General features: G+C 41.9%; 1 protein-coding gene across 3 annotated transcripts; it reads right to left on the reverse strand.

Annotated features, from left to right (window-relative positions):
• On the reverse strand, positions 1–24694 carry LOC113662094 (pecanex-like protein 3). 3 transcript variants are annotated; one of them, XM_027176733.2, is made up of 34 exons: positions 23203–24694; positions 20379–20587; positions 19864–19969; positions 18931–18970; positions 18671–18745; positions 16808–18502; positions 15711–16010; positions 15360–15384; positions 15134–15275; positions 14862–15019; positions 13797–13950; positions 13648–13680; positions 13363–13534; positions 12194–12304; positions 12014–12105; positions 11812–11921; positions 11230–11335; positions 11055–11147; positions 10544–10694; positions 10284–10428; positions 9476–9653; positions 8309–8417; positions 7962–8091; positions 7817–7875; positions 7515–7730; positions 6922–7175; positions 6535–6765; positions 5954–6057; positions 5708–5855; positions 5331–5561; positions 3988–4262; positions 3696–3850; positions 3134–3534; positions 1–2998 (listed from the first exon to the last, which is right to left on the reverse strand). In XM_027176733.2, the coding sequence occupies exons 1-34, from the start codon at positions 23353–23355 to the stop codon at positions 2849–2851; spliced, it is 6711 nt and encodes a 2236-aa protein (XP_027032534.1). In that variant the 5' UTR covers positions 23356–24694; the 3' UTR covers positions 1–2848. The 3 variants fall into 3 exon arrangements, with proteins under 3 accessions (XP_027032534.1, XP_027032532.1, XP_027032531.1); XM_027176731.2 differs by having other exon boundaries at positions 15360–15417; XM_027176730.2 differs by having other exon boundaries at positions 15360–15435.
• Positions 24695–24997: the final 303 nt, after the last annotated feature.

Consider the following 24997-nt stretch of genomic DNA (forward strand, 5'->3'; position numbering starts at 1 on the left):
AATGATGACAAAAAAGCTTTAATTTAAATAGAAGAAAAGATCACATAAAAAAATCTGTACAACCTTTGAATATTGAATAACAGATTTTAAATAAAACAATACCCCGTACATAACTAAAAGGTGATTTAAAAAAAAAGAAAAAAGAAAAAGTGGGATGTTGTACTATTTTACAATGTGTGCAAAAGCAGTATTAATCGATTTCCTTCCGAAAACTCTTATGATTCGAAGGTCAGAGAGTGCTTTAAGAACAGCTCCCCTGTGATAGTGTCTTTGAAAAATAATCATTAATCCAATAATAAAATAGATTTATATACTTTTAAATATATATTTATATATATACTTATATACAAAACATACCGTTTATAAACGGCAGAGATTCATTCAATCCCTTTTTTTACCTCAGACACCAGGGACTGTATAGTAACTTGTGCTTGCCTTTCTCCAAACCAGGACAGGAACTCCCTGTAGCTTTGGAGAGATTACACAGAGGAATGGGCTAATAGTTCTACAAACATTTAGACCACTAGCCAAATCAAACCCAGGATCATCTAGAGGAGGTACAGTCAAAATGTTAAAAGGGGCATCAGACAGACAGTCCATGAAAAGCATGAGTCGGAACAGAACGACCAAATAAGATCTCTCATAAAAAAAAAAAATAATAATAATAAAAAGTAAAAGTTTTAAAACCTGAGAAAGGCAAGATAAAGCAAACAGTGCCATTACCACAAAGATAGATAGTGGCTGTCACAAGGACAGACTAGGCACGCCAAGTGAACTCTAAACCTAGTGTTCCTCTAACATCTGTGATATCTGTGTGCTACCATGCGTGAAAAGAAAATTCTACACCTGAAGGATTTAAATATCATATTGCTGTGCTGATTAACACAAAAATTAGGACCTTGTTACAGTTTCTTTACATTTCCTACAAGTTTAAAGGGTTGTATGGAGTGTGACTGCAGAATACTGAAGGTAGCTATTGGGCTATTTTGTATGGCAGTTAAATTGTTTTTTTTTTTTTTTGGCTACTTGCTCAATGACTTCCGAAGTGTAGATTTAACAATGACCTAGGTGTAGTGAAATATAAATAGCTTTCGTTTAGGAATATATACTAATAGGTACAAGTGGTCATTCTATCTATCTGACAAGAATGAGAACCAGTGGGTGGATTTCTCATACAATAAATTGTAGAATTCACTTATATGTACAGAACGACAGACGAGAGCATAAAGCAGAGCCAAAACGAGAGGTCTTCGACTGAAAGATCTTGAATTGTGGTGATGAGTTCAACATAAAGATGTTCTAATTCCAGTTGAATTATAAAGCAAACTTTAAGACAAGAGATTGAGAGTGTGAAAGAAGACATTTCAAAAAGGTCCCTAAAACTGAGTAGCATTATCTTTCCAGCCTTTCCAGCTAGCATCAGCGAGTGACAACCAGATGCAAGGGGAAAAGGAAAAAAAAAAAATTAAACACACCCTCCACCTTCAAACAGCAATCAAATAAATATGTAATTTTTTTTGTTGTTTTTTTTGTGTATATCTTTATTTGTTTTTGCAAAGTTCTTCCAACTAAAACGCTGGAGATTAAAGGACAAAAGGAGCAGTAGTTTGGTTAGTTCCATTAGTAGTAGAGGGGATGTTGCAGTAGCAGTAGTATCACAGTAAGAGAAGCTGTACTGCAGGTTCTTGCTGATCGACAGCAGTAAGAGGAAAAAGAGCTAGCACTGTTTCCCTCCCACTCCAGCATGTCCAGAGACCGCTGGGTAGAAAGGGTAGGCCTTGTACAGGGGGAAAAAAGGGTCACAAGCTAAACTGTGGTCTACATATATAAAGATTTGAAGGTGTGAAGTCATAGCATCATTCTGACGGGTAAAACGGATCTGAATTAGTTGATGCTTTTGCTTCAGGTTTGCACCCTGGACATTTTCAGGGTTCTCCGTTTTTGTCCTTTCCTTAAATGGACTGTAAACTATGCAAGGAAGAGCACCAAAAGTCAGGGGAAGTGTCTATACTTAAATATGTCCACATACCTATCGACATCTTTCCCCTGAAACTGGCTAACTCGGTTGTCATTGGTTTTCGACGTCAACCGAGACATACCCTTCTGTGGGCACTGGAAATTAAAGTATTCTGCTTTATTTAGAATTGCTTTACGTTAATTCTCCAGAGTGCTGGAAATGAACTCTGGGAAAAGGAAACAGTGGGGAGAGTAGGGTGTGGGGTGGTGGTTAGCAAGATCCGTGTCTGTAGAACAGGAATGATGATTCTTCTGTTTCTGCTGTAGATGAAAACCCTGCTGACTTTGTTATGCTCAGCAGCCGAGGTGGTTGAACGGTGGATGTGAGGAGAGAGCTTTCAGCTTTCAGCTTGTGGTCTCTTCCCTTTTTTTGCTGAAGCAAAGGATTTGTATCCAGTTTCTAAGAATCTTCACACCCCCACACACGGAGAAATATTACTTTAGATTGTACTGGCTTGGCATTTTTTTTTTGGCTTCTCACCCATTAAGCCGAAATAGTGATCAGAACTATTTTTTTTAATATAGTGAGCAGAGGTTCACATGTTTTATAGCTTGGCCTTACAGGGGTGTGACCTAAAAGTTATTTTGCTGTACAGAACCCTTTCTTAAAATGTGCTCCCATACAAAATAAGCAAAAAAAATGCTTTAAATAATATCAATCACTGCAAAAGCACAAAGCGCAAAAATCGGTTGAGAGTTAATCTTGACCTCAAGTAACAAAGCTTCCAGGTCTTTTTATCAGCTAGAACGAGCATGGTTTCACCAGGAGACCGGCTCCAGATCCCAGCTTTACTTGGTCTAGGCCTTTGTGCAGGTTAATCTGTGTAGAGGCTCAGCGCAGGTGATCAAGTAAAGGCAGTTCGGTAGCCTCCTCCCGTAAACTGGGAGGATCTGATGTAAGGGGTGTGGTCTCTGTGGGCACAGAAATACCCACTGAATCCAGTGTTGGGCTGACATCAGTGGGTGGGACAGGTGGGACAGACTGGAAAGCGTAGGAAACAGAGGACACAAATAAATTAGTTTAGTCAAACCAAGAGCGATGATGTAATTACAAAACCAAACCAACTATGACGACAAGTTTAACCACTAAAGTCAGTAAGCAACTCTGTCTGCTTACCTGTGTGCGGATGCAATGAGACAAGCCTCCGTCCCCTTCCACTGCTGCTGGCCCATTAAAGCCTTTCCTGCCTGACAAACTCCACTTGCTATAGATGGCATCATAGTGCAGGCCACTTCCATGTCCAAGCCCCATGCTGATGCCCCTCTGAGAGGCTCTGTGGCTGGTACTGTCCTGCAAGCTGCCTGGACAGAACCGCTCAGTGGGTGGCACAGCCACAGATGCACTGAAGGATAGCTGTGAGCTAGACAGGTGCTGACCCAGGAGGCCCTGAATGGAGGAAGTGCGCTGGAGAGAGTTTACCAAGCCTGCGTCCATCCGGCCCTCGGATTGGCTAAGCAGGGTCAAGGGAAGGGGCTGCGAATGGACAGGCCAGCTCGGTCCAACAGGATTGTCAGTTCCTGTTTTAAAAAAAAAAAAAAAAAGCCATAAAATAAATTAAGTTTTTATCTTATGAAACACATCAAAAGTATAAATCCAAATCTACAGGAGCCTATGCGAATATACGCTCTGTTCTTCTACGCTTATCACTTGTAATGTGCTACCAGTGCCATAGTCTTACCCATGGATGGCTGCACAGTGGGAAGGTGGGACTGAGAAACAGTGGGTGCGGTGCTCTGGGGAGGATTGTTACTGATGGAGGAAGATCCACCGCCGCAGTCAGAGTCTTCTATATTCCCTCCACTGTTGCAGCCTGCACCACAGCCCTTCTGTAGCCTGTAAGAGAAAAACAATGTTATAAATAGAATAGTTGTGAACGTCAACAGAAAATCCAACCAGTTACAAGTGATGGGGGTGGAGAGAAGCAAAAAAAAAGAATGAATTGAGTTTGAAATCAGTGAATAATCCGTGACCTGTCCCAGCTGCTGATAAACCATGTGTAGATGTTGTGGGGGCTTATAGGCCCTCCCCAGACGGACCGGAGCTGGCTGTGACCTCCAGCGTATGAGGTGGTAAGAGGGGAGACATAGATGGGGTAACCGATAGGCTGATCGCAGGATGAGTTGATCATGTTGCGCAGCGCTTGCTTGGCATTCTGGATGCTGCCACGCTCAGGGTTTCGGTTCCGCAGAAAGACCAGCTCCTGCTGCTGCCCGGCCCACAGTCCACGCACACACTCTCTGTTCACCTGTAAAAAAAGGAGACATACTGTATGTAACATGCCGTACAGTTTAACTGCAGACAGCCCAAACTTTGAACGGCTTAATTCATACGACAAATGTTGCTTCTGATGTGCATTTATTTGATCTTCACGGTGCAGTGAGCAGAGCTGGTATCTAATGAGTTGACATACATTTATATAAAGAATAAACGATAACCCTAACTGATTGTGTTCTTAATAACTAAAAGCCAACACTGACAGCTGAGAAAATTACAGGCTCTGCCACTAGAAGCAACTTACATTCTGTTTAAAGTGAAAGTGATGTGACGTACGGCTAAGTACGGTGAACAATACTCAGAATTCGTTCTCTGCATTTGACTCATCCAAAGTGCACACACACATCAGTGAACACACACACACACACACCGTGAACACACACCCGGAGCAGTGGGCAGCCATTTATGCTGCGGCGCCCAGGGAGCATTTGGGGGGGGTTCGGTGCCTTGCTCAAGGGCACCTCAGTCGTGGCCGGCCCGAGACTCGAACCCACAACCTTAGGATTAGACTCCCTAACCATTAGGCCACGACTTAACCCAAATTCAAGTTTAAGTTGAAATTTTAAAAAGGTTTTAATAAGTATTAGTATCATTTTAAAGTAGTGTGTGATCACTGACAGCATTTTTGAGCAGAGGGTTTAGCTAAATCACTGGTAAAGAATAAGAAACTAATTTTAATTGCTGTACTGATAACTCCATTAGCTCAATTAGACTAATGTTTCTTGCTCAAGTATGGTTCCATGTCTCAGTGACTTTCAGAATGGATCTCACAATGTTTCGGGGCATAAAAAGCATAAGAATTATAGGGCTATAACAGGGTTTCAGGTAGAGCTGAAACCCAAACTACAGCCAAACTAAACTGTCTGGGATATCCAAACAATCCAGTTCTTACACCTTTAAATTGTTGGTTGTGCAGCATTTCTATTTTGCCAATTTTTAAGCTAAACCATTTTTCAGCTAAAGACAATATTCCAATGCCCTTAAAAGATAAAACAGACTAATAAAAGTAGCATCCGGACGTTAGCAGTAATGAATGCACCTTTATGACTCGGAAGCTGAGAAAGCGCTTGTTCAGCATGATGATCTTGTACTCGTCACTGCCGTCGTCCATGACATGACGCAGGGCCAAAAGTGAGGGCATGTTGGCCAGAATGGCGCTGCGCCACACCGGGTCTCCTTCATGAGAGATCAGCATCTTTTCTTCATTAGCAGTGATGGCGTCGTACAGCACAGCTGGATCCTCATACTCATCTGGAGACGTAAAGTGGTCCTAAACACACGGGTGGAAGTAACAGTGTCACTCAACGTTATAATAAATAGAGCAATTGCCTGAGCCATGAATACACAGCAGTTATGTTAGGAGTTATCCCAGAAACCCGATTTCAACTGAAAGAAACTGAAGTCTAGAGGATTTACCTGGTGCAGTTTGAGGGACATGCGCACACCAGGTGCCACCACTCGGTTCAGAAGGTCCATGTCTGCAAACACCCACTCGTCCCTTGGTGAGGTGATCCGGAAATCGCCTTTGAACAGAGCATGCAGGCCATAGAGGAAGGGCTCCAGGCTGCGAGTAGGAATTCAGAGTGAAATTCAACTCTCTTTTAAAAGGAGGTCAGTAAAAATAAAATGAATATTACATCATGATTAAATATAAATCGTTACCTTGCGGACATGCTGTGGGACGCTGTGCCGAGAGCCCGGCGGCCCAGAATGCAAAGCCCAAAACAGAGCATGACCAGAGGGGATTCTCTTTCACTGTCCACAGGCTACAACACACAACAGGAAGGCAGAGACATGGAATAAGTCGTATCACAAATCAAGACACCATATGTTCTCAAATACCAAAATTCCACAGGTTTCTACAATAAGTTCTTAGTTCCTGTTCAGCTCTGTAAAACGTTACTCGTCCAGTACAGTTTGTATGATGCCCGCTGCTGAAAACATGGATTAAGAGAAGTCCGGTGGGTTTCAATGATTTACTTAAAGGGAAATGAAAAAATTAACAACCAATACAAAGCTTCTACAGGAAAATAGAAAGTGCACGTGAATATAAACCTTGCAGCTGGGAATTACTATCAAAACTGTTGGTCACAGAAAATTAAAATCAACACCTTCTGACCAATCAGAATTGAGCATTCGACAGCTCTGTGGTATTTTAAAAATGTCATCGTTGTTTTAAGATCTAAGAGTAGTTTAAGGCCGTGTTCTGAAGGGCAGCGTTGAGAAGGGCAACCCGTACTGACCGTCTGTCTGCGGCTGTTGCAGTACTGGATCCAGTCCAGATAGATCATACAGAAGGCAGCTGGGGTGATGCCAGAGGCTCGATGGTCATAGTCTTCATCGATGTTTAGGTTGAAGGTGGGGTCACTGTCAACATAGGAAGCACTGAGACACGGTTTTAATGCCTCCTGCACCGTCTCATTGGACAGCCACTCCTCCAGCTTGGGTGAGCGGCTCACATAGTAGATGATACTCTGCAAAAAAAAAAAAAAAAAAAAGGGAGAGTGAAATTAGAAAGTATTCAGGCCAATATAAATAATATAATAAAAAGGCTAATAAAACTAATAATTAAGCAAAAGCAGATAGAAATAATATGAGATAATAATAATAATAATAATAATAAGCAATACCTTGACATAGTAGGTGATTAGAATCTTGCGCAGATCAAATACTTGCAGCATAGAGGCAGCGTTGTTGTCGCTGATACTGTAGCCTTCCAGGACATATTTGGTAGCAGCAACCTCCCAAGCGAGCCAGCGCTGGCCAAAGGCTGCGTTGAAGGACAACATGTGAGGCAGGTGGCCTGGCTCACAGCAGCAACAACCCTCATCCTCCTCCACCCCCTCGGTGATGGCCTCCACCTCTCGCTGCTGACAATATGTACCTGTTTGATCACACACAAGGAGAAGCAAGCAGGATTTAACTACTGAAAATACTAGAGTATACATTCGATTAAAATCGAGGAGCAAGCAATTACTGTGAAACATTCTAACAAATGCAAATAATATTATATTATATATATATATATATATATATATATATATATATATATATATATATATATATATATATATATATATATATATATATATATATTCCATAAGCAACAATTTTTTCCCCATCTTGGGAACATGTTCAACTGGAGGTCAAGCATGATGCTCATTAGATGGATGTGGCGAGCAATCCTGCGGTTGATGAAATGCTCGTGTCTGATGGCGCTCACCTCTGAACTCCAGGCCTCTGAGCTGGAAGGTGACGAGCCCATTGCCGATTTCAATGAGGTGCACAAGGGCATTGAGGTAGTCCGATGCCAGGATGAAGCAGTCACCGGTGTTGTAGGTGCCCCAGCGGCCCAGTAGCAAGTCTCCACACAGAGAATGCTGCAGTGAGCGGGTCAGGTGCTCATAAAAGATAGAGTTTAGGTTGTTGTCATCAGCACCTTTATGTGCCAGAGAAAGGAAGTCAGTAAAGAAGTGGCAAAGGAACAACAAATGCTAAAGCAAAGACACTTATAGTAACACCTACCAGGGTTACGGTCGAGCTGAGTGGCCAGACGTGTATTCGAGTGATCCACCCTTTTTGTGCTGCATAGGAACACAACAAAAGGTCAACAGGAGGACGAGTGGTAGGGTAAAAAAAAAAAAAAAACTGACAAAAAGTAAACACTTACTTATAGTCCCGCTCCCAGAACTTGACAGGGCGAGTGTAGGAGGTGACAAAGACGGCGCTGCCCAGCACAGGATTGAGAGGAGTGGAGAAAAGGGCAGAGAACAGAGCCTGCACAAACAACATGGCGGAGTCTGACAGCACAGCAGCTGTTAAGGAAAACAACTAGAGCTAAATGTATTAGTCATCAATACAATAACATTAGACCTTATTCTGAATTTAACGGCTTTAAAGCAGTGAGTATACTTTAACTTCCGGTTCATGTCTCACCGTATTCTATGCAAGTAATTATTAATTCATAACCAAATTCAGCACTTAATTGTTGACGACATTAATAACAGTAGAGGATACGGGGCACAGCAAATGGCTGGGCGAAGGCATGAAACGCAGAGCCCCATGTAATCTGCCACGGAGCGATGTAGGTCAGCACAAAGCGCAGCTTATACAATAGGTCCCACAGCTGCACAAACACACAATCACAGATTATTAGGTCAAAAAAGCAAGGTGAAACACTAAATATATTCTGGTATATTAAATGGTGACAAAAAAAATGCTAGTAAACGGTGTGGTCAGGGAAGCTCTTGTGCTCCCTGACGTGAAGCACAGATACCCCTTTTCCACCAAAAGGAACCGGGTGCTGGTTCAAAGTTGGTTCCACTGGCGAACCTTCTAAGAACCAGTTTGCCTTTCCATCACAGACCCAAGTCTGACGTCACTGTATACGCGTTATGTTTCCCAGCAACGTTAGCGCAGCAGCGGCAAACAACATGGCGGATGTTGCTGTACTGTTAATGCTCAGGGCTTTGTGAACCTACATTGGCATCTAAACGCAGCGAACTCAATGTGTACGTGCAGCTCCATGTAATCTGTATAAACGGAGGTTGTAATCGAGAAAGTACATAACATTATTTTATCATTAACACAGAAAAAGTTGTAGCTACCTACTATCGCGTGTGCTGATAATGTATCATATTGCGGTAAAGTAAAAGTGTATTAAACATTAGTATATATTTAAGGTACATTATCGAATGCGAGAAACAGTAGCTCCGCCCACAGCCCCTGACGCAATCGGTTCTTAAGTTTAGACCAGCAACGTTTTGGTGCTACATAAGAACCACTTTTCCTGGTTCAAAAAAAGAAAGAACTGGTTCCAAATTAGGCTCTGGCTCCGAACCAGCACTCAAACTGCCTCGGTGGAAAAGGGGCAAGAAGAGAGAAGGAGGAGGAGCTTATTTAGGCCCTCAATCAGAACCCGTATGCCTAGAGCTAGGATGTGTAAAACAATACCGTTACCTCTAACTGATTTCACACATTATGTATTGCATATAATGCACAATTCTGCACTTTATTCTAAATACAGTCAGTGTTTCTGCCACCAATCTAGTGTTCATTATATTCCATTCAAATTCTATCATGTTCCAATCAATTCGAAACAAAAATTCACTGCATATTGTAGTCTATGGATGTGCATATGACTGATAAAATATCTATTAGAGTAGAAGGTGGAAGACATCAAACCTTGCTAAAGAGGATGGACATGAAGTAGTAGTCAAGCAGGAAGGTTTCGGAGAAGCGAGGATAGTCGAACTGGAAGAAGAGGACGGTGAAGCAAAGAGTAACAAATTGTTGAGAGGGTGTGCAGAAGGATGAGCGAAGCAGCTTCATTCCAGCCATGGAGATGAACAGAGCTCGACCACTGGACAGATAAAAACATTAACACTCGTTACAATCAAAGCGGGAGCTCCTCCTACCAGCTCCTGGGGATTTTACACACAAGACATCTGAACTTTGATTTCCGATTGTTGTTGTTTTTTTTTTTTTTTAAATGCCATCAATAAACATCGAAGACGGTTTTAACAGAGCTAAACAAATGTTAAAAAAAACAACCCAGGTTATGTATTAATCAGTGGGAGGTTTTTCCATCAGATTTCTAGACAGCACACATTTTAAAGAGAACATTTGAATCATTACTTTTGCTCAAAACTTCTTACTTAGCTGCTTTTAGTATATAAGTGCACGACTCTTGAATTCCTAACATTCACAAATATGAATATTATAATAATCATCATATTAAGCAAAATAAGAAAATGCTATCAAATAAAAACAAAAGGCTTATTCATCGACGAAAATCAAAAACGCTGACAGAAACCAAGCCAGCAGTTGGGGAAAGAGTTAATGTTCATCTATCTATATGCACTCAGGGCACTTCCAACACATCATTTAGTAAAATTTCAAACACTCTTCGGTCTGAATTTCAGGCTCTCACACTCATGCCAGTTAAGGCATTCAGTTCCACAATATTACATTTGTATAAGAACGAACTTACTATGTGCCAGGTTTGTCAGGGTTCTGGCTGATGGTGTGGGCTTCTGTAGTCAGGGAGTTGAGCACCACAGCCGGGTAGATAAAATACTTCTCTACACACTGGAGCCAGGCATAGAGTTTCTCAAACCACATGAGATGAGCTGCATCTGGAACACAAAAGGTGAATCAAAGATGTTCTTGCCTTTCGGAGAAGTCTTGGATGTGTGTGCACGTGCGAGTGAGTGTCCATGTGTGTGTGTGTGTGTGTGTGTGTATACTCACCCCGAACCTCAAACTGGCTGTACTCTCGAGAGCGTAGGACTGGGTGAGCCAGGCAGAACCAGGGCAGCTGCTTGCGAAACTGAGGCAGTAAGTAGTGAGTAAGAAAGCCCACCACCCCAGCCAGAATATATAGGACAAAACTGAGAGCAGGCTGCAAGAGAGGAAAAATAAAAAATGATATCAGGGAGCAACTACCAAGCACATATTAAATAGTAAGCTCAACCTATTTAAAAACATAAATCTAATACGAGAGAACTTCTGTACTGTATAGATCTGGGACCTCGAATGGAATGTAAAATCATGTCAAATATCTGCCAGAGAAAACTGTGTGAACGTAAAGAAATGGAATGTTTCCAACATCTTGTAGAATAACATCTGTACCACAAAAACACTAAAAACACTAAGGCTGTTGAGAACAAAGAGAATCTCTTTTCAGAAGGAGTATACTTAAAAAAAGTGCTCAGTAAGTGTATGATGACTTGCTTATAATGTATAGAGATCACCAACAAACCTGCAGAGCAATAAAGACGGTACTGGCACTGATGGCAAAGCTGATAATGGCCATGAGAGGACACATAACCAGGTCCGAGTGTAAAATCTCCTTCTGTAACAGGAAGACGTGGCGTGAGAATAAGAAAACAGACTTTCGAGCGGTGACGTGTGAAGGTACTGAATGTCCTGATTACCACAGAGTTACGCAGTTTCTCTGGCAGTGGGTCCTTGATCTCCAAAGGAGGCTCCTCAGGAGACCTGCTTTCCAGCTCTGGAAAGAATTTGGAACGTACAAAAGACCTACCACAATGCAGGGGGGGAAAATAAATAAAATGTTATCAGCCTCAACAACAAAATTCACAAATAAATATACGAACCACGTTTCAGTAAAAGTTGAGATATTTTCTAAAATGATATTTAAAAAACCCCCCACAAAACCAGTATATTTCCTTGAATTGTTATTTAAAATGACAAAAGAACAAAAATGAATGACAATAATTTCTTGACAGTATTATAAAATCAGCTCATTTCTCAATGCCAGATTGTCTTGTACCACCTACAGTTACGTAACATTGTGGGAAACAAAAACTGGGAGTCAGGAGAAATCTCCTGGCTGGAAACCACTGCAGATTGTGTGACCTTCAGTGCACAGATGGTATTACATGAGAAACCATCATCAACATGGCACAAAAAATATCCCAACTTTTCCCGCCATGGAGATTGTCGATCTTTGAATGAAAGTACCACATTCAAATAATCTTTAGGCTGATACTGACCACAGGACGGTGGGATCACTGCTTTGCCTGCTTAAGTGGTATGATAAGGCAAGAAGGAGGCCACAGAATACAGAGAAGAGCACTGGAACATGAGCCTCTCCCCATGGGGCCTACACACAATACAATACAAGAAAATGAGCACCGTATGATAAAAGAAAATCAGATTTTTAGGTCTGTTTGTAGCTCAAAATAGATCACTCACATTGATAGCACCAAGGCAAAAGCCATAAACCAGAGCAGCTACTAAGACACTGCGTAACAGACTGAAGATTGAGGACAGGGGGCTTGTAGTGGCTACAACACAGACAGATAAAAGGAGTAAGTTTGTGTGTGTGTGGGTCCGTGGATGATCTCTAAGTGTCTGTGTGTGTTGATCTATTACCAGTTCCACCAAACATGTGCATGTCAATCTGCTCCAGCAAACACATGACAAAAGTGTTGACCTGAGGTAGAAGTCCGAAGAGGAAGATTACTGGAAAACACAGGGTGAAAACTTAAAAAAAAAAAAAAAAAAAAAAGAAGACGACATGTATTACTATTTAGAGTTCTGAAAAAAATCCAGCATTAAATGTTTGTGTTAGGTTTTTCCTATTTACAATATATGCTCACAACATATTTTTAGTGTTACAGAACTAACAGCATGCAACTGAACAAGTAATTGTTAAAACTAAAGATTTTAAACAATGTTGTATGCATGAAAACACCAAATATTGTAGAAAAAAAATCCACCCACAAAAACAGATTGTCACAAATAATAGCATTAAGGGGCTTTTTACACCTGGTCACTTCAAGCGTTTTCTGTGATCCGATAGTAAAAAGACCAGGTCTAAATGTCCTCCGAAACGTTTTCGGGACGGATATAAACCCGATCGTTCAAACCACATCAGGAGGTGGTTTGGGACGCGTTTCAGATGAAACTGGACAGGTGTAAATGCATGTGGTTGTTCAAGCCACATACGTCAGCGCTATACTCCTCCCAAACGGAAGTACGTCACTCGCAGGTGACTCGCGAGTCATGCATCGAGCCAGAAACAAACATGTTTTCCCACCAGTGCTGGCTCCGATCCTTCACCCAGTTGTCTCGTTGGGTCTTAAAATGCTCTGCTGCCTCCAACAAAAATGCAGCAAACAGTAAATGCTGTTTTTTTGTAGCAACCGCATACACCAAAGCGTGGTCCATTTCAATTACCCCGGAAATGAGGTCAAATACATTTGCATATTGGGTGGGAGTAGAAAGATCAGATTGATATCCGATTCGCCAAGACGCATTTACTGTATGTGGCCTAATGTAAATGTTTAACAAATCAGATAGCTATCGGATCAGAGAAAACACATGAAGTGACCAGGTGTAAAAAGGCCCTTAGTCAGATGTATAAAACTAAAAATCAGTCAAATTATTCACATTCACAAATATATTATAATATTTAAATATTAAAATTCATATTCATAAGAATGCCAAGTAGTATTTGAATGGTCATCCTAATCCCTGCTAATGTATAGCTAGAAGGAGGATGCAAAACTGAACCATCACGGCTATGACAAGTAACAAACCTATGAGCATGTCTCTGGCACACAGCAGGAAGTGGGCAGAGAAGAAGGTGACTCCATATAGTGAGAAAGGCTGCAGGTTGCTGGAATGGCCGGCAAAGTCAAAGACCCAAATCAGCATACAGCACAAGCAGAAATACACCGGCCGGCTGTACACGATGATCCAGTTGTGACCCTGTGCAAGAAAATCGTGCAGCGTTTACTGAGAATGGCCTTCACACTATAGTAGCAGAGACTGCTTGCTGAGGCACTGAGCAAAACATTTTTAGAGAAGCCGTGTGTACTCACATGCATTGGGGAGGCTGCGTCGGGCTGCACGCTCTTGAAAAACACACATGTGGGCACGAAGAGTAAATGAGCAACGTCAGAAAAATCAATGTATAAAAATTCGCAGTCACAAAGTGCATTAGCAAACAATTTGCTGTGTCTGCACTCACCTTCAATAAGGAGTACTGACAGCTGGCGATGACCAAGCAGAACAGGAAGACCCAGATGTCCCGGAAGAAGCCGTGCAGCAGCAGTAAGAAGCCAAGAAAGGCCACCAGGCTGGCCAACACCACCGCAAACACATTCTCGCCAACCCGCCGATTCCTGCAGTGCAGCTAGCCGTAGTTAACTTATAGAAAAAAGTGCACCCTAACCTTTTAATTACTAACATACGAAAAGAAAAAAACAATGTTACCGGCTAAATATAAGCCTGACATACAGAACTGACAGGAATACAACATTGCTGTTATCTGAAAACAATAACCTTCATTATGGTAGTTATATCACCATGCACTGTTTTCCTATAAGAACCCATACAGATGTGCTGTATTTCTCACACAAAAAAAATTTGTATGTTTAAATTCCTCGTTTATACGTGCACTGTTACACCCATCAATGCTTTCGTGCATTCTTGGGGGATGTAGAAAAATTAGTGAGGGTGCATATTTTGTTTGAAGTACAGTGATCCCTCATTTATCGCGGTTAATGGGGACTGGAACCCCTCGCGATAGGTGAAAATCCGCGAAGTAGGATTGGCCCCAAGTTTGACCTTTTCCATGATGGTCATCATCTTCCTCTTCGGCTCACTAGAGGAATCTTTCGCAGGGGCACGGCGCTTGGGAGGCATTGTAAGGGCTTAACGAAAAGTTAATTTCTAACACAATATGCGAGACACAGTTGACAGCGTGAACGAGAGTGGCGAGATACAATAAGGGAAGAAGCTGGGAGAGGATGCGATGATGCGCAGCCAATCAGCTCAGATCTCGCGCCGGGAACCAATCATGTGCCTTGTCTGAGTGCCTGTGAGTATGTACAAAGCCTCTGAGAGAGTTTCTCTCTTTGTCTGGCATCCTGGGAAACCATTTTTATTTTTCGATTAATATTTTTGAAAAATCAGCGATGCACTGAGGCCGTGAAACTTGAACCGCAAAGTGGCGAGGGATTACTGTATTACAGTAAATGGACTACACAACAACCACCTTGTAACATGTAACAACCGTAAAGAGGTCACTCACCTATCCAGTAAGGCCAGAAGTGCCAGCCGGTCATAGCGCACTCTAAGCCACTTTCCCGGCAGCACCCAGAACTTGTAGTACTGTTTCGGCTTGGCTTTCTCTTCGATCATCAGCGTGTTTTCCTGAGATTCCTGCAAGGACTCATGATCCAGGTCAAACTATAGAGTGACAGGACAAAAGAACAAGAGCTGATTTAAAACCAATTAAAAAAAAAAAAGGCAGATAATTTGGATCGTCGTGGTGCCTGAGAGAAAACAGAATTTGTGACGCACCTCAGGCATCTCCAAAGGCACCCTGCGCACCTGCATGCCCTGGAGGACCACAGGTCTAGGCTGCAGCAAGGATAATGCCGGAGCCACATCCTGCACATCATTTGAGGTAAAGCTGGAGGACTGGGACTGTCTCTCACGCTCCCTGGTAAATACACAGCGGGGTATAAACTCTGATCCAGGTGACAAGGTTCAGACAGGCAAGAAAGGTTGTGTGGATAAGACTTACTGCAGTGGGTCCTCATAACCTCCTCCTGCAGGTCCAAATGTGTAAGATCTTTTAATACCTGAGGAATAACGATTCACTGATAAAAACGTTACAAGTCAATCTGCATGTGAAGATTTAAAAATGAAATGCATTTAAATAATTAATGCATTAAAATACATTTTTCCACCAACAAATCTATTCTAACTGATTCTCCCTAATCACTAAACTACCAAACTTATAATTATTCGGTTATGAAATAGCAATTTGGCATTTTTTTTTTTAAAACAACTGACTTTAAAAAAGGTATGTATATTAGCACTGGAGGACTATCTAGGTGACAAAAACAGTGAGCAGGCTTTAGTCTATCTTTACCACTCTCATCGTAAAAGTAGTGTATGGCTCCCTCAGAGGTATCGTCAAATGTAGACGCTTCATGCACTCCACTTCTAGGCAGCAGCAGCGAGGAGGCGAACTGTAGGGCTGTAGGGAGGGCACGTGCACGGGAATGGGAAGATACATGGGCCCGTTGAAGATCTTGAAGGCTTGGTGGAGATCCCATGGTGGATGGGGGAGGTGTAGGGTTACTGCCTGCATTATGTCTTCTGCGGATAGCCTGCGTCCTCTTTACGCTGCTTATGGGGTCCTGTTTACTTCCTTCCTCAGAGGCCAAAGCTGCATGTGACACGTTTAATTTACCATGCAACACATTTAATTAAATAGTTAAGGTAGTGAGAGAATACACAGGTTTTCAATAAGTCTACGTTAAACTAGGAAATTATTTTATCGTAGATAATTACAGAAAGTTCAAGTAAGCACTGGAAAGTAACAAACATGTCTAAAGAATGATGATGCATACTTATTGTATGTATCATCATCATCATGTAGATATTATTTACAAAAACTAAATGTAAAGCACTATTCGGACGGGATTAGTTCTACGTGGGGACGTGGAGTAATGCAATTTTACCTCAGGACGTCTGTAATATTAATTGGCCAATTCGCACGGGACAAGACATCTCAGTAAAACTAGCAGAAGTGGGAGGGGTAACTCGCTTTACGCACCACAGTAACCTCCTTGTCGTCATGTGCGTATGACGTTGCTTCCTGTTATCACGTGTGCAAACAGACATGGCACCTCCATGCTTGAAAAACTTTTAAACAGGAAATGACGGAATTTTACCATACATATTTACAGCGGGTCTTTTTGGACGGGATTAGTATTACCTGAGGTAATTTTCCCGGACCTTTTTACAGAAGGTAAAAGTCGCCGTAATCTTTACTGACATTGTCTGTAATGATTACAGAGATTACCGGCACATTCGGACGGGACTAAAATCACAGAGAGGCTCTGGTAATAATTACTTTACCCCCACGTCCCCAAGTAGAACTAATCCCGTCCGAATAGTGCTTAAGATTATAATGTTTTCCCTGAGCTCGTACAGAAAATATGAGGAGTATGTGCTGCCTACCTCCTCCCACAGCACCTTCTTCCAGCAGGTCCCCTGCCCTCCAACCGGTCTGGTTTCCAGCCCACGAGCCTCCCAGAGAGTCAAGCCTGTGAGCCCTGGGAAAAACCTCAGAGTGTCCAGTGCGAGCCTCCAGGTCAGACTTTGACATGGTAAGAGGTCGTGGAGCAGAAGTGGAAGCAGCTGCTAATGGCAAAATGGTGGAAGCCAGAGTTCCTGTGCTAGTGTGGCCTCCACCAGCACCATCCATACTAAGCACCCTGGCATGAGTCTTGGCACTTGCTGTGCTGGCTGAGCGCTGTGCACTGCGAGTATGTGGTGGGCCTACTGCGGCCGGGTCTTTTCCCTCGTTGGGGCTAGGCAGCTGTGGGACAGGGACAGGTTGAGAGGCAATTCCTGGATCTGGGGAATAGCAGGAGGTAGACGAACTCGAGTCATCCTCATCCTCGTCGTCTGAACTGAAACGCCGCTGAGAGCCCAGGCTGGAGGCAGCGCTAGCATCACTGCCATCGTCCTCATCACTGGAGTCCTCAAACAGGCTTTCGCTGTAAGCTTTGGCGCCTAGCCTGCTGCGCACAGGCACATAGTCTCTGCATTGGCTACGTCCATGGTGCCGGCGTCGATACGAGCCACAGTCAAAACTGCTGCTGCCAGCAGCACCACGTTTACGCTGTGCTTTCCTGCGCCCGGGTCGCTGGGCCACACTACCTCCAGCACGGAGAAGTTTCAAGTCTTTGGGGCGCACCACCTGCTGCTGCTGAACCTGTAGGGAAGGTGGTTCAACCAGCAGGTAGGGTGCAGAAGTGACAGCCAGGGCAGGTTCAGAGCACACCAGACCCGAGTGCACAGAGCCTGCCTGGCGTGGAGGGGGTACAGGGGGAATGGTTATGGCCCGAGCCTGATCACAGGCCTCTGAGGGGTCACTACTACTAGAAGGGGAAGAATCTTGCAGGGATGGGAGCTGTGCCGGTGCATCCTCACCCTCCACCAGAGTTCGATCGAGTCCCTGTCCAGGGTGCAGTTCTTTGGAGGGAGATCGCAGCAGTTCACTATCCGAGAGATCATCCGTGTCACTGCCTCCCAGGAATGCAAGGTCCTCTGGCTGCTGGCAAGAACCCTTAACTAGAACCGCAGAAGAGGGAGTAGGGACTGATTGGTGCTGCTGGCCCAGCGATGGGCTCTCAAGCTGTGTAGAGTCTGTTTTCTCACTACGGTAGCTGCTAACTGTGCTCAAAGTCTCTCGGTCAGTGGCCACGCAACTGTCTGTTGATCCAGCCATCAGCGCTACACCACCGTGGCGACATGGCTGCTCTACTCCAGGTCCAAAGGTCATTGGGTCAAGACCAAGGCCAAGCAGGTTCTCACTCAGTTCTTCGCTCAAGCTGCTCTTGATGAGCGGGCTGAGAGGGGCATCACCCAAGCTTTCAGACTCAGCTGAAGGGCCGAGTGGGGAATAGCCACCCATACGAGGCTCCTCTGGTCTTCGGTGCACCTGCTGCTCCAGCACGCTGTTGCAGGCCACTGATGTATCTTTCTCTTCTCCATCCTCCTGGCTGGATGGTGAAGGTGGGATAGAGGGACAGTCATGCAGGGGCAGGCTCCCAAAGCCTGCAGACCTCACTCCACCCACTCCCAAAAGACTGGGAAAGTCTCCAGCAATGGCCGCAGCAAGACAGGACTGAACAACACCACTGACTCCTGTTGGGTCAAACACCAAAAATAATCACCATTTTGTATAGTATGGATGTCTTCAATCTGGACAATGTGATTTTAAGGATAAAATATTTAACTGTAGGTGTATAACCTGTGCCTGAAGGATAATACTGATATGTTCTAAATGTATAATAAAAATAGTTTTGGTCTTACTGATTGCATCATGTGAATGCCGAAGAACCTCTCTGTGTGCTGAGGTCAGACCGTCAATGTCCTGCTCTTTGAGGTCTGTAAAAACGTGAGAAGCATGCTTCACTTTCCGTCTGGTATACACACATAATACACTATTTTTTTTGGACTTCTGTGCTTTTAAAATTGATTTGCTTTGAATTATGCAGCACACAACTTTACACAGCAAATCTATTTTAAAAAAATCAGGCCTTTGGGAACAAGTATGCAACAAATATACCCACCCTTAGAACCTCCAGGGTCCTCAAGTTGTGGCAAAAATTCCTGGGAAAAATAGACAAAAAAATAAAATGTACCAAAATGTGTTCATTCTTCATTTAAACTATACTTTTAATGGGAGAATGGTTTTGCCAATGTGGTATAACTGCCATGAAATTGTTTTTAAGAAGTCAGCAACACAGCACAACAGATTCCAGATTTGTGGAATTTACATACTAATTCTAAATTTTCATGTAGATGCAAGTAATACATTTCTAATACACCATTTTGCAGGTTCTCTATAAAGTCAAATATCTAACTGGCCAAAAAAGAAAAACAGAACAATAGAGCAGCAAACATGAGCACAATTGTATCGCGTACTGAAATAGCAACCGAGTATAAAGACTCTACACCTTCCACAAGCTTTATGGTTCCTGGAACTATAAACTATGTATATTTTAATGACACCGTGAGCAAGAAAACAAACAAAAAAAAGTACTTTATACCATTTCATTTCAGATAACCAATCACTGAATCCCTCAATACTACCTCACATGATCCCAAACACAAAGTAAATACCGAACAAAGTTCTAATCAAGTGCTAATCAGTTTCTTTGCAAATGGCTTGTGCTGTGTTATCATAACATTGTGTTATGTACAAAGAACAAGAGCTTACTCTAGCAGTGCATAGCTGTATTTCTGGGCATGGTGTAACTTGCATGCTTAACTAGTATACCATTGTATATATGCAATGGTAGGTGTTCTGAGTCCTGCTACAGTATTAGAATGTGACGAATCATCAAAACACTCAAGACAAAATCTAATTGTAAATATATATAAGGGTAAAAAAAGGGTAAAGACATAAACTAAATCCCTTTTATATGACCGAACTGCATCATAACGCATGCTTGTTAAAAGTGTAAGTTTTATTGGCATCAGGCGCTAAAGACCATCCTCACCGACACTTGGTTCAGTCCGAACAAAGAATGCTGGGAGCTGCAACGCACTGGAGGTGTTGAGTTCACCTTTCTGAATACAGTCATCTCCACACCGACACCACTGCCCCTAATGAACACAGAACCCAGCAGAACTGATTACCTTAATCATCAATAGCTGAAATCCCTACAGACTACAGAAGGATATAAATAATAAAATAATCATCGATAAGAAAAGCTGTCAGAAATCTATTAACAAGGTCAGATTCTCATAATACTACAATAGCAAACACTACTTTAGCACTTTACTAGATGGGTCTTAAGTATGTTGTTATTATAGAAATGCTAAGATATTCAATGTAATGCATTAATGTAAACCTTGCACCTGGCTTATGGCTGTCAGAGTTGGTGCTATTGAAAATTAATCAACCTTCGGACAAATAAGGCTTGAGATTTCAGCAGCATTGTAATATAAAGCAAATTAAAAGCCTCACAGTTTATCAAAATAATAATGGACAGCGACTGATGTGTCTTAGTACCGGTGTTGGCTGCTATCATTAGCTCCCGAGCCCTCGTCACCTTCCTCCACTCTCTGAAGGTCTGTGGTCAGCGAGGCCTGCCTCTTCTCCACGATATCTCCCAAGTCAAACATTGTATGCAGGCGAAAATTCACCACCTTAATAGCAGTGAAGAAGACAGCCACCACTACACAGTAGACCCCAGCTACCACTACAGTGGGTGGCAGAGCCTGAAGACACACGGAGCAAAAGAACACAAATACATCAATGGGTTGTATGAATTTCTCTTAAACTTTTCAGATTATAATATCGAACGGTGAAGATCACAATATAAAAAAAAAAAAAAAAAAGAGTCCACATTTAACTAAAGGTTATATCGAGAAACTTTTCATTACATGTTGATTGCCTGAGGACTACGTGACACCATGTACACTAATTAGGGTCATTTTTTTTCCCTGTTTCTCTGCTGCATGTATAGGTCATGTCAGTTAAATGACCTATGTGAACCCACCCCATGACTTATGGGAGGTGGTGGCCTAGTAGTTGAGGTGTTGGTCTATAAATCGGTAGCTTGCAAGTTCAAATCCCAGATCCACGAAGCTACCACTGCTGGGCCCCTGAGCAAAGCCCTTAATTCTCAATTGCTGTAATCAGCTGTATAAAATGAGATACAAATTTAAGTCGCTCTGGATAGAAGGGCGTCTTGCAAATGCCACAAATGTAAATGCCTCAATGCCAAGTTGTACCATGAACCGCATACTGTTGGATTAAAGGATATTTTACGTCACATACTTCTACAGCAAAAACATTCCTGCATTTCATTACCTTTTTTCAATCTATACAAATCTGAGTAATCATGTAGGTATTTAAGAAATAGTTCTGCTCTCCATTTTTGAATGGAGCCGAGAAACCAATAACAAAATAATATGTATTACTTAAAATTATATACAAAAAATCCGACAAGCTGGTTATATTGTATGTTGTAGAAATTTTGACAAGGTACAATATGTATTAAAGTGTCTGAAGATAATACATACTAATAATGAGTAACACGAGTGTAACGCTGACATCCACCATAGAGGTTAGTGGTTTAGGCTAGGTAGTGAATCAATATATTTCCCATGATAAACTGCCTTAAGGATACAGCACAGTATTTATTTTAAAATACGAGGCTGCAGAAAGGATTTAATCTTAAATTGTAGGGGCTTCAGCCAACCGTTGTTTTAATCGTTTAGTGAAGACATTTTCAGTTCCTGTTTCAATCATGACAAATTTCTTAAAATACAAATAAGACCCGAATTCACTTCATTACTAACTGTTCTGAAAAATCATTACAATTGAGATGATGATAATGACAAATGAGCTTCACTCATGAATGTTACCTCCTTAAAGAAGGTACAGACTGTTATTTTTCCTTGTATAAATAAGAAGCTGCAGGCAGAGAGAGACATCACCCTCTATTAGTTTTACAAAAACAAAACCGCTTAAGTTAATTTGGTAATCAGCATTCCAGCCAACCAGCCTGGACACGTCTGCCAAAACAACCTCACAAGTCAAGACCTTCGGCTTTCTCTGGTACGTTTATTTCTTCGCTAAATACAGCCAACGATAAAATATTGTCACAAGACCAGGCTGTCTGATTAATGCTGAAAACAACCAACCAATTTATTGTTTTCTTTTCACTTGCAAATGGAAGACTTTTTCCCGACTGAGTATACGTACATCGAAAGCCTGCTTACTGTAAATCAGTGTACAGAAATGTACAGCATCAGACACTGAGACTAGCCAAATTATACTTACCTTTCTAATACTTTAAAAATGATGTATTATGAAAAATTATCAATGCAGATATTTGTATTTCCTTAACCAACAACAAAAATGTGTTATCATAGCAATAATATTAACAATAATAAGATGATTAATGGAGAAGCTGTTTGGAGCAAAAGTGCTGCACCAATTACACCAAACACAAAAAAAACCTGATTGAGAATGTCTGATTTCACGTGTAACTTGACTGTTGCACGCTTAACACACGACCCTTAAAAGCATGAAAAACAGAAAGCACAACTGCTCTTTACACGCACACCTGCAACACCGCTAAAGAAATCGCATTTCACCTTCATCATCATTGGCTGATCTCAGGAACGAATACTGATTTTTTTTTTCCCTTCTCCCCAGTGTAGTATTAAAATGTGTGTAGCACTTTGTTTAATAATGAACCTGCTTATTTTATTCTGGGTCATGAGACTTGCGATGATGGGACATCTGTGTGTTTTAGTACATAGAAGGACTGATTATAAAACCACAATTTTCAAGTATGTTTAAAAAACGAATTCTTTAGCAAATCATTTATTTAAATGGTTGTACCTCATGCTTCCTTTTACATTTTATTATTAATGATAATATACGTTTAATATTTAAGCAGATTGGTTAATAACTGTTTTATAATTAATTTATATAGATAATTGACTATTCAGAAACATTTGTTTTCTGTAGCCCTAATTACACCAAGTCTATTGTTTATTCAAAAATGATGTCATTACTACATATTTAGATTCTCTCTCTCACTCTGACACATACACACACTCTGGATTGTAATAACAGTGTGATATCAATGTGAAAGGCAGGTGCAAGGTAAGTTCTTGCACCGGATTGTCATCATGCCAGTTTTCTTCTGGCGGAAATACTTTCCACCGAATCTTACAAGACTGATGACGCCCATGTAACCAAAAGCAGCCACTGATACCATCTAACAACATAACAAGGCTGAGAACAATATCTACAAAAACATTCCATATAAGGAAGATAAACTAACTTCCTGGTCTTGGACCTTACCACCACTCACCATGTACAGAAGGAAAGGGAAGGCCAGAAGGAATATCCAGAGGTAGAGGTGGAAGCAGTTGGAGAAGGTGCTCTGATGGGGGTCCACGTACCAGCCTCCGGTCAGCGAAGCCCATACCCCCTGGCGCAAAATCTGTAGTGCTTGAGAGCCCATCTTTTCACCACTGCCACGTAGCTCAAATCCCTCCTTTCTTAAAGTCCCTGCTTTATCATTTCCATTGGCAACGACAGCCGGACGTTCATCGACGTGTCAAAGAAGGTTTCCCCTGACAGTTCTCATTGACTGATAGTGGTGGATCACATGATCCTCTGTTTGACCTTTGACAGTGGAAAGGATGTTCTTTGAAAGATGACCACATGAAAACGTTGCCTTTGAACGACCACCACTCTGGTTTTGGTTTCGTAACAACTGTCCCCCCCCCCCAAAAAAAGCTTCAACAAATACAAACAATCAAAGCAATAAAAACTTGCAGGCCTGTGTATTCGAAATTAAAGCCTATCAGTCTCTTAAGTGAGTGAAATGTTTAGACCTATATACAAAGTAGTAGGATTTAAATGATATTGTGCACAAAATTTGAACTTTTTTAGATATGAAAGTAAAATTAGTAATATTATCTAGGGGCTTTAAGACTACTGTGTGCGAGATACAAACATGGACAACTTCTTTATAATCTTAAGATCTCCAGTGTCTCCAGCTTTCAGAATAAAGCAACCAACCTGGTCCATGTCATAAAGATAAACACTATGCAACACGAAATGATGCTGAAACGTATTTAAATCACCAGGTTAACATCACACATCACTGAGGCACCAGGTCTAGGCCAGAATATCATTAGCCACCGTTTCATTACCTCATTCTATACAATTTAGTTTCTAGCTAACTAACTAGAAACTGGCTGAAGCTGTGAGATCATTAACAATTCATTTCATTTCATTGTCCAGGTCCGAACTCGTTTTTTAGAACCAAGCCGGTATCGGAGGTCGGCTAACACAAACAGAGCTAAAAGCTAGTAACTCCTGTACACTGTATTCATTTAGCCTCGTTAGCTAGGCCACTTTCTCCTAAACGGGGTTTAAACTCTTACAGACATCCAGTAAGGACAAAAAAAAAGTCTCCGGATTAAATAACGAAACATTCTTATACTTTTTAAATCAGCATATGTTTGTCATGTGCTGGCCAGTGAACGTGTATGCTATTGCTAGTTCCTCGGCTAACTGGCTAATTAGCTAGCTATCTAGCTTAGCTTAGCTTAGCAGCTTTCTGGCTGATCATTGTATGCTAAGCTGCTAGCCAGGTTACCCAATAACCTGTTAAATCCCTCGAGTCAGTAAATTATCCGCTTGTGGAAATAAAGCTTTTTGCTCGTCTGATCTTCCACAAAACGTCCAGTGTCTTCGGGTCCATCGTCACGGCGTTTTCACCATTATTTACCCCCAAGAAAGATTAGCTCGTCTTTTCAACCTGCTAACTTCCACTATCGAATATATATATATATATATATATATCCATTCACACAGGTAGCAAACACCCATTTACAGGAAGTGAACACAAACGATAAACGATTGGATAAGACGCCGATCAATCTTGTCATATACGTGCGATGATTGGTTGATGAAGTCACAGTGCGCTCGCAACCTGCTTCCTGTTTCGCCAATTGGTCAGACGACCGGTGTTGCCAGATCTTCGATATCGACGTGATACTTAAAGCCTGTGATTTAGTTGCTGTGTTTAAATATGAACACAGAATATATAACTGATCAGTTATGTATATAAATTGTGAGAAGTGCATGGTGGT

Source organism: Tachysurus fulvidraco, chromosome 21, assembly GCF_022655615.1.
Source record: "Tachysurus fulvidraco isolate hzauxx_2018 chromosome 21, HZAU_PFXX_2.0, whole genome shotgun sequence".
In the NCBI taxonomy this organism is placed as follows: Eukaryota; Metazoa; Chordata; class Actinopteri; order Siluriformes; family Bagridae; genus Tachysurus; species Tachysurus fulvidraco.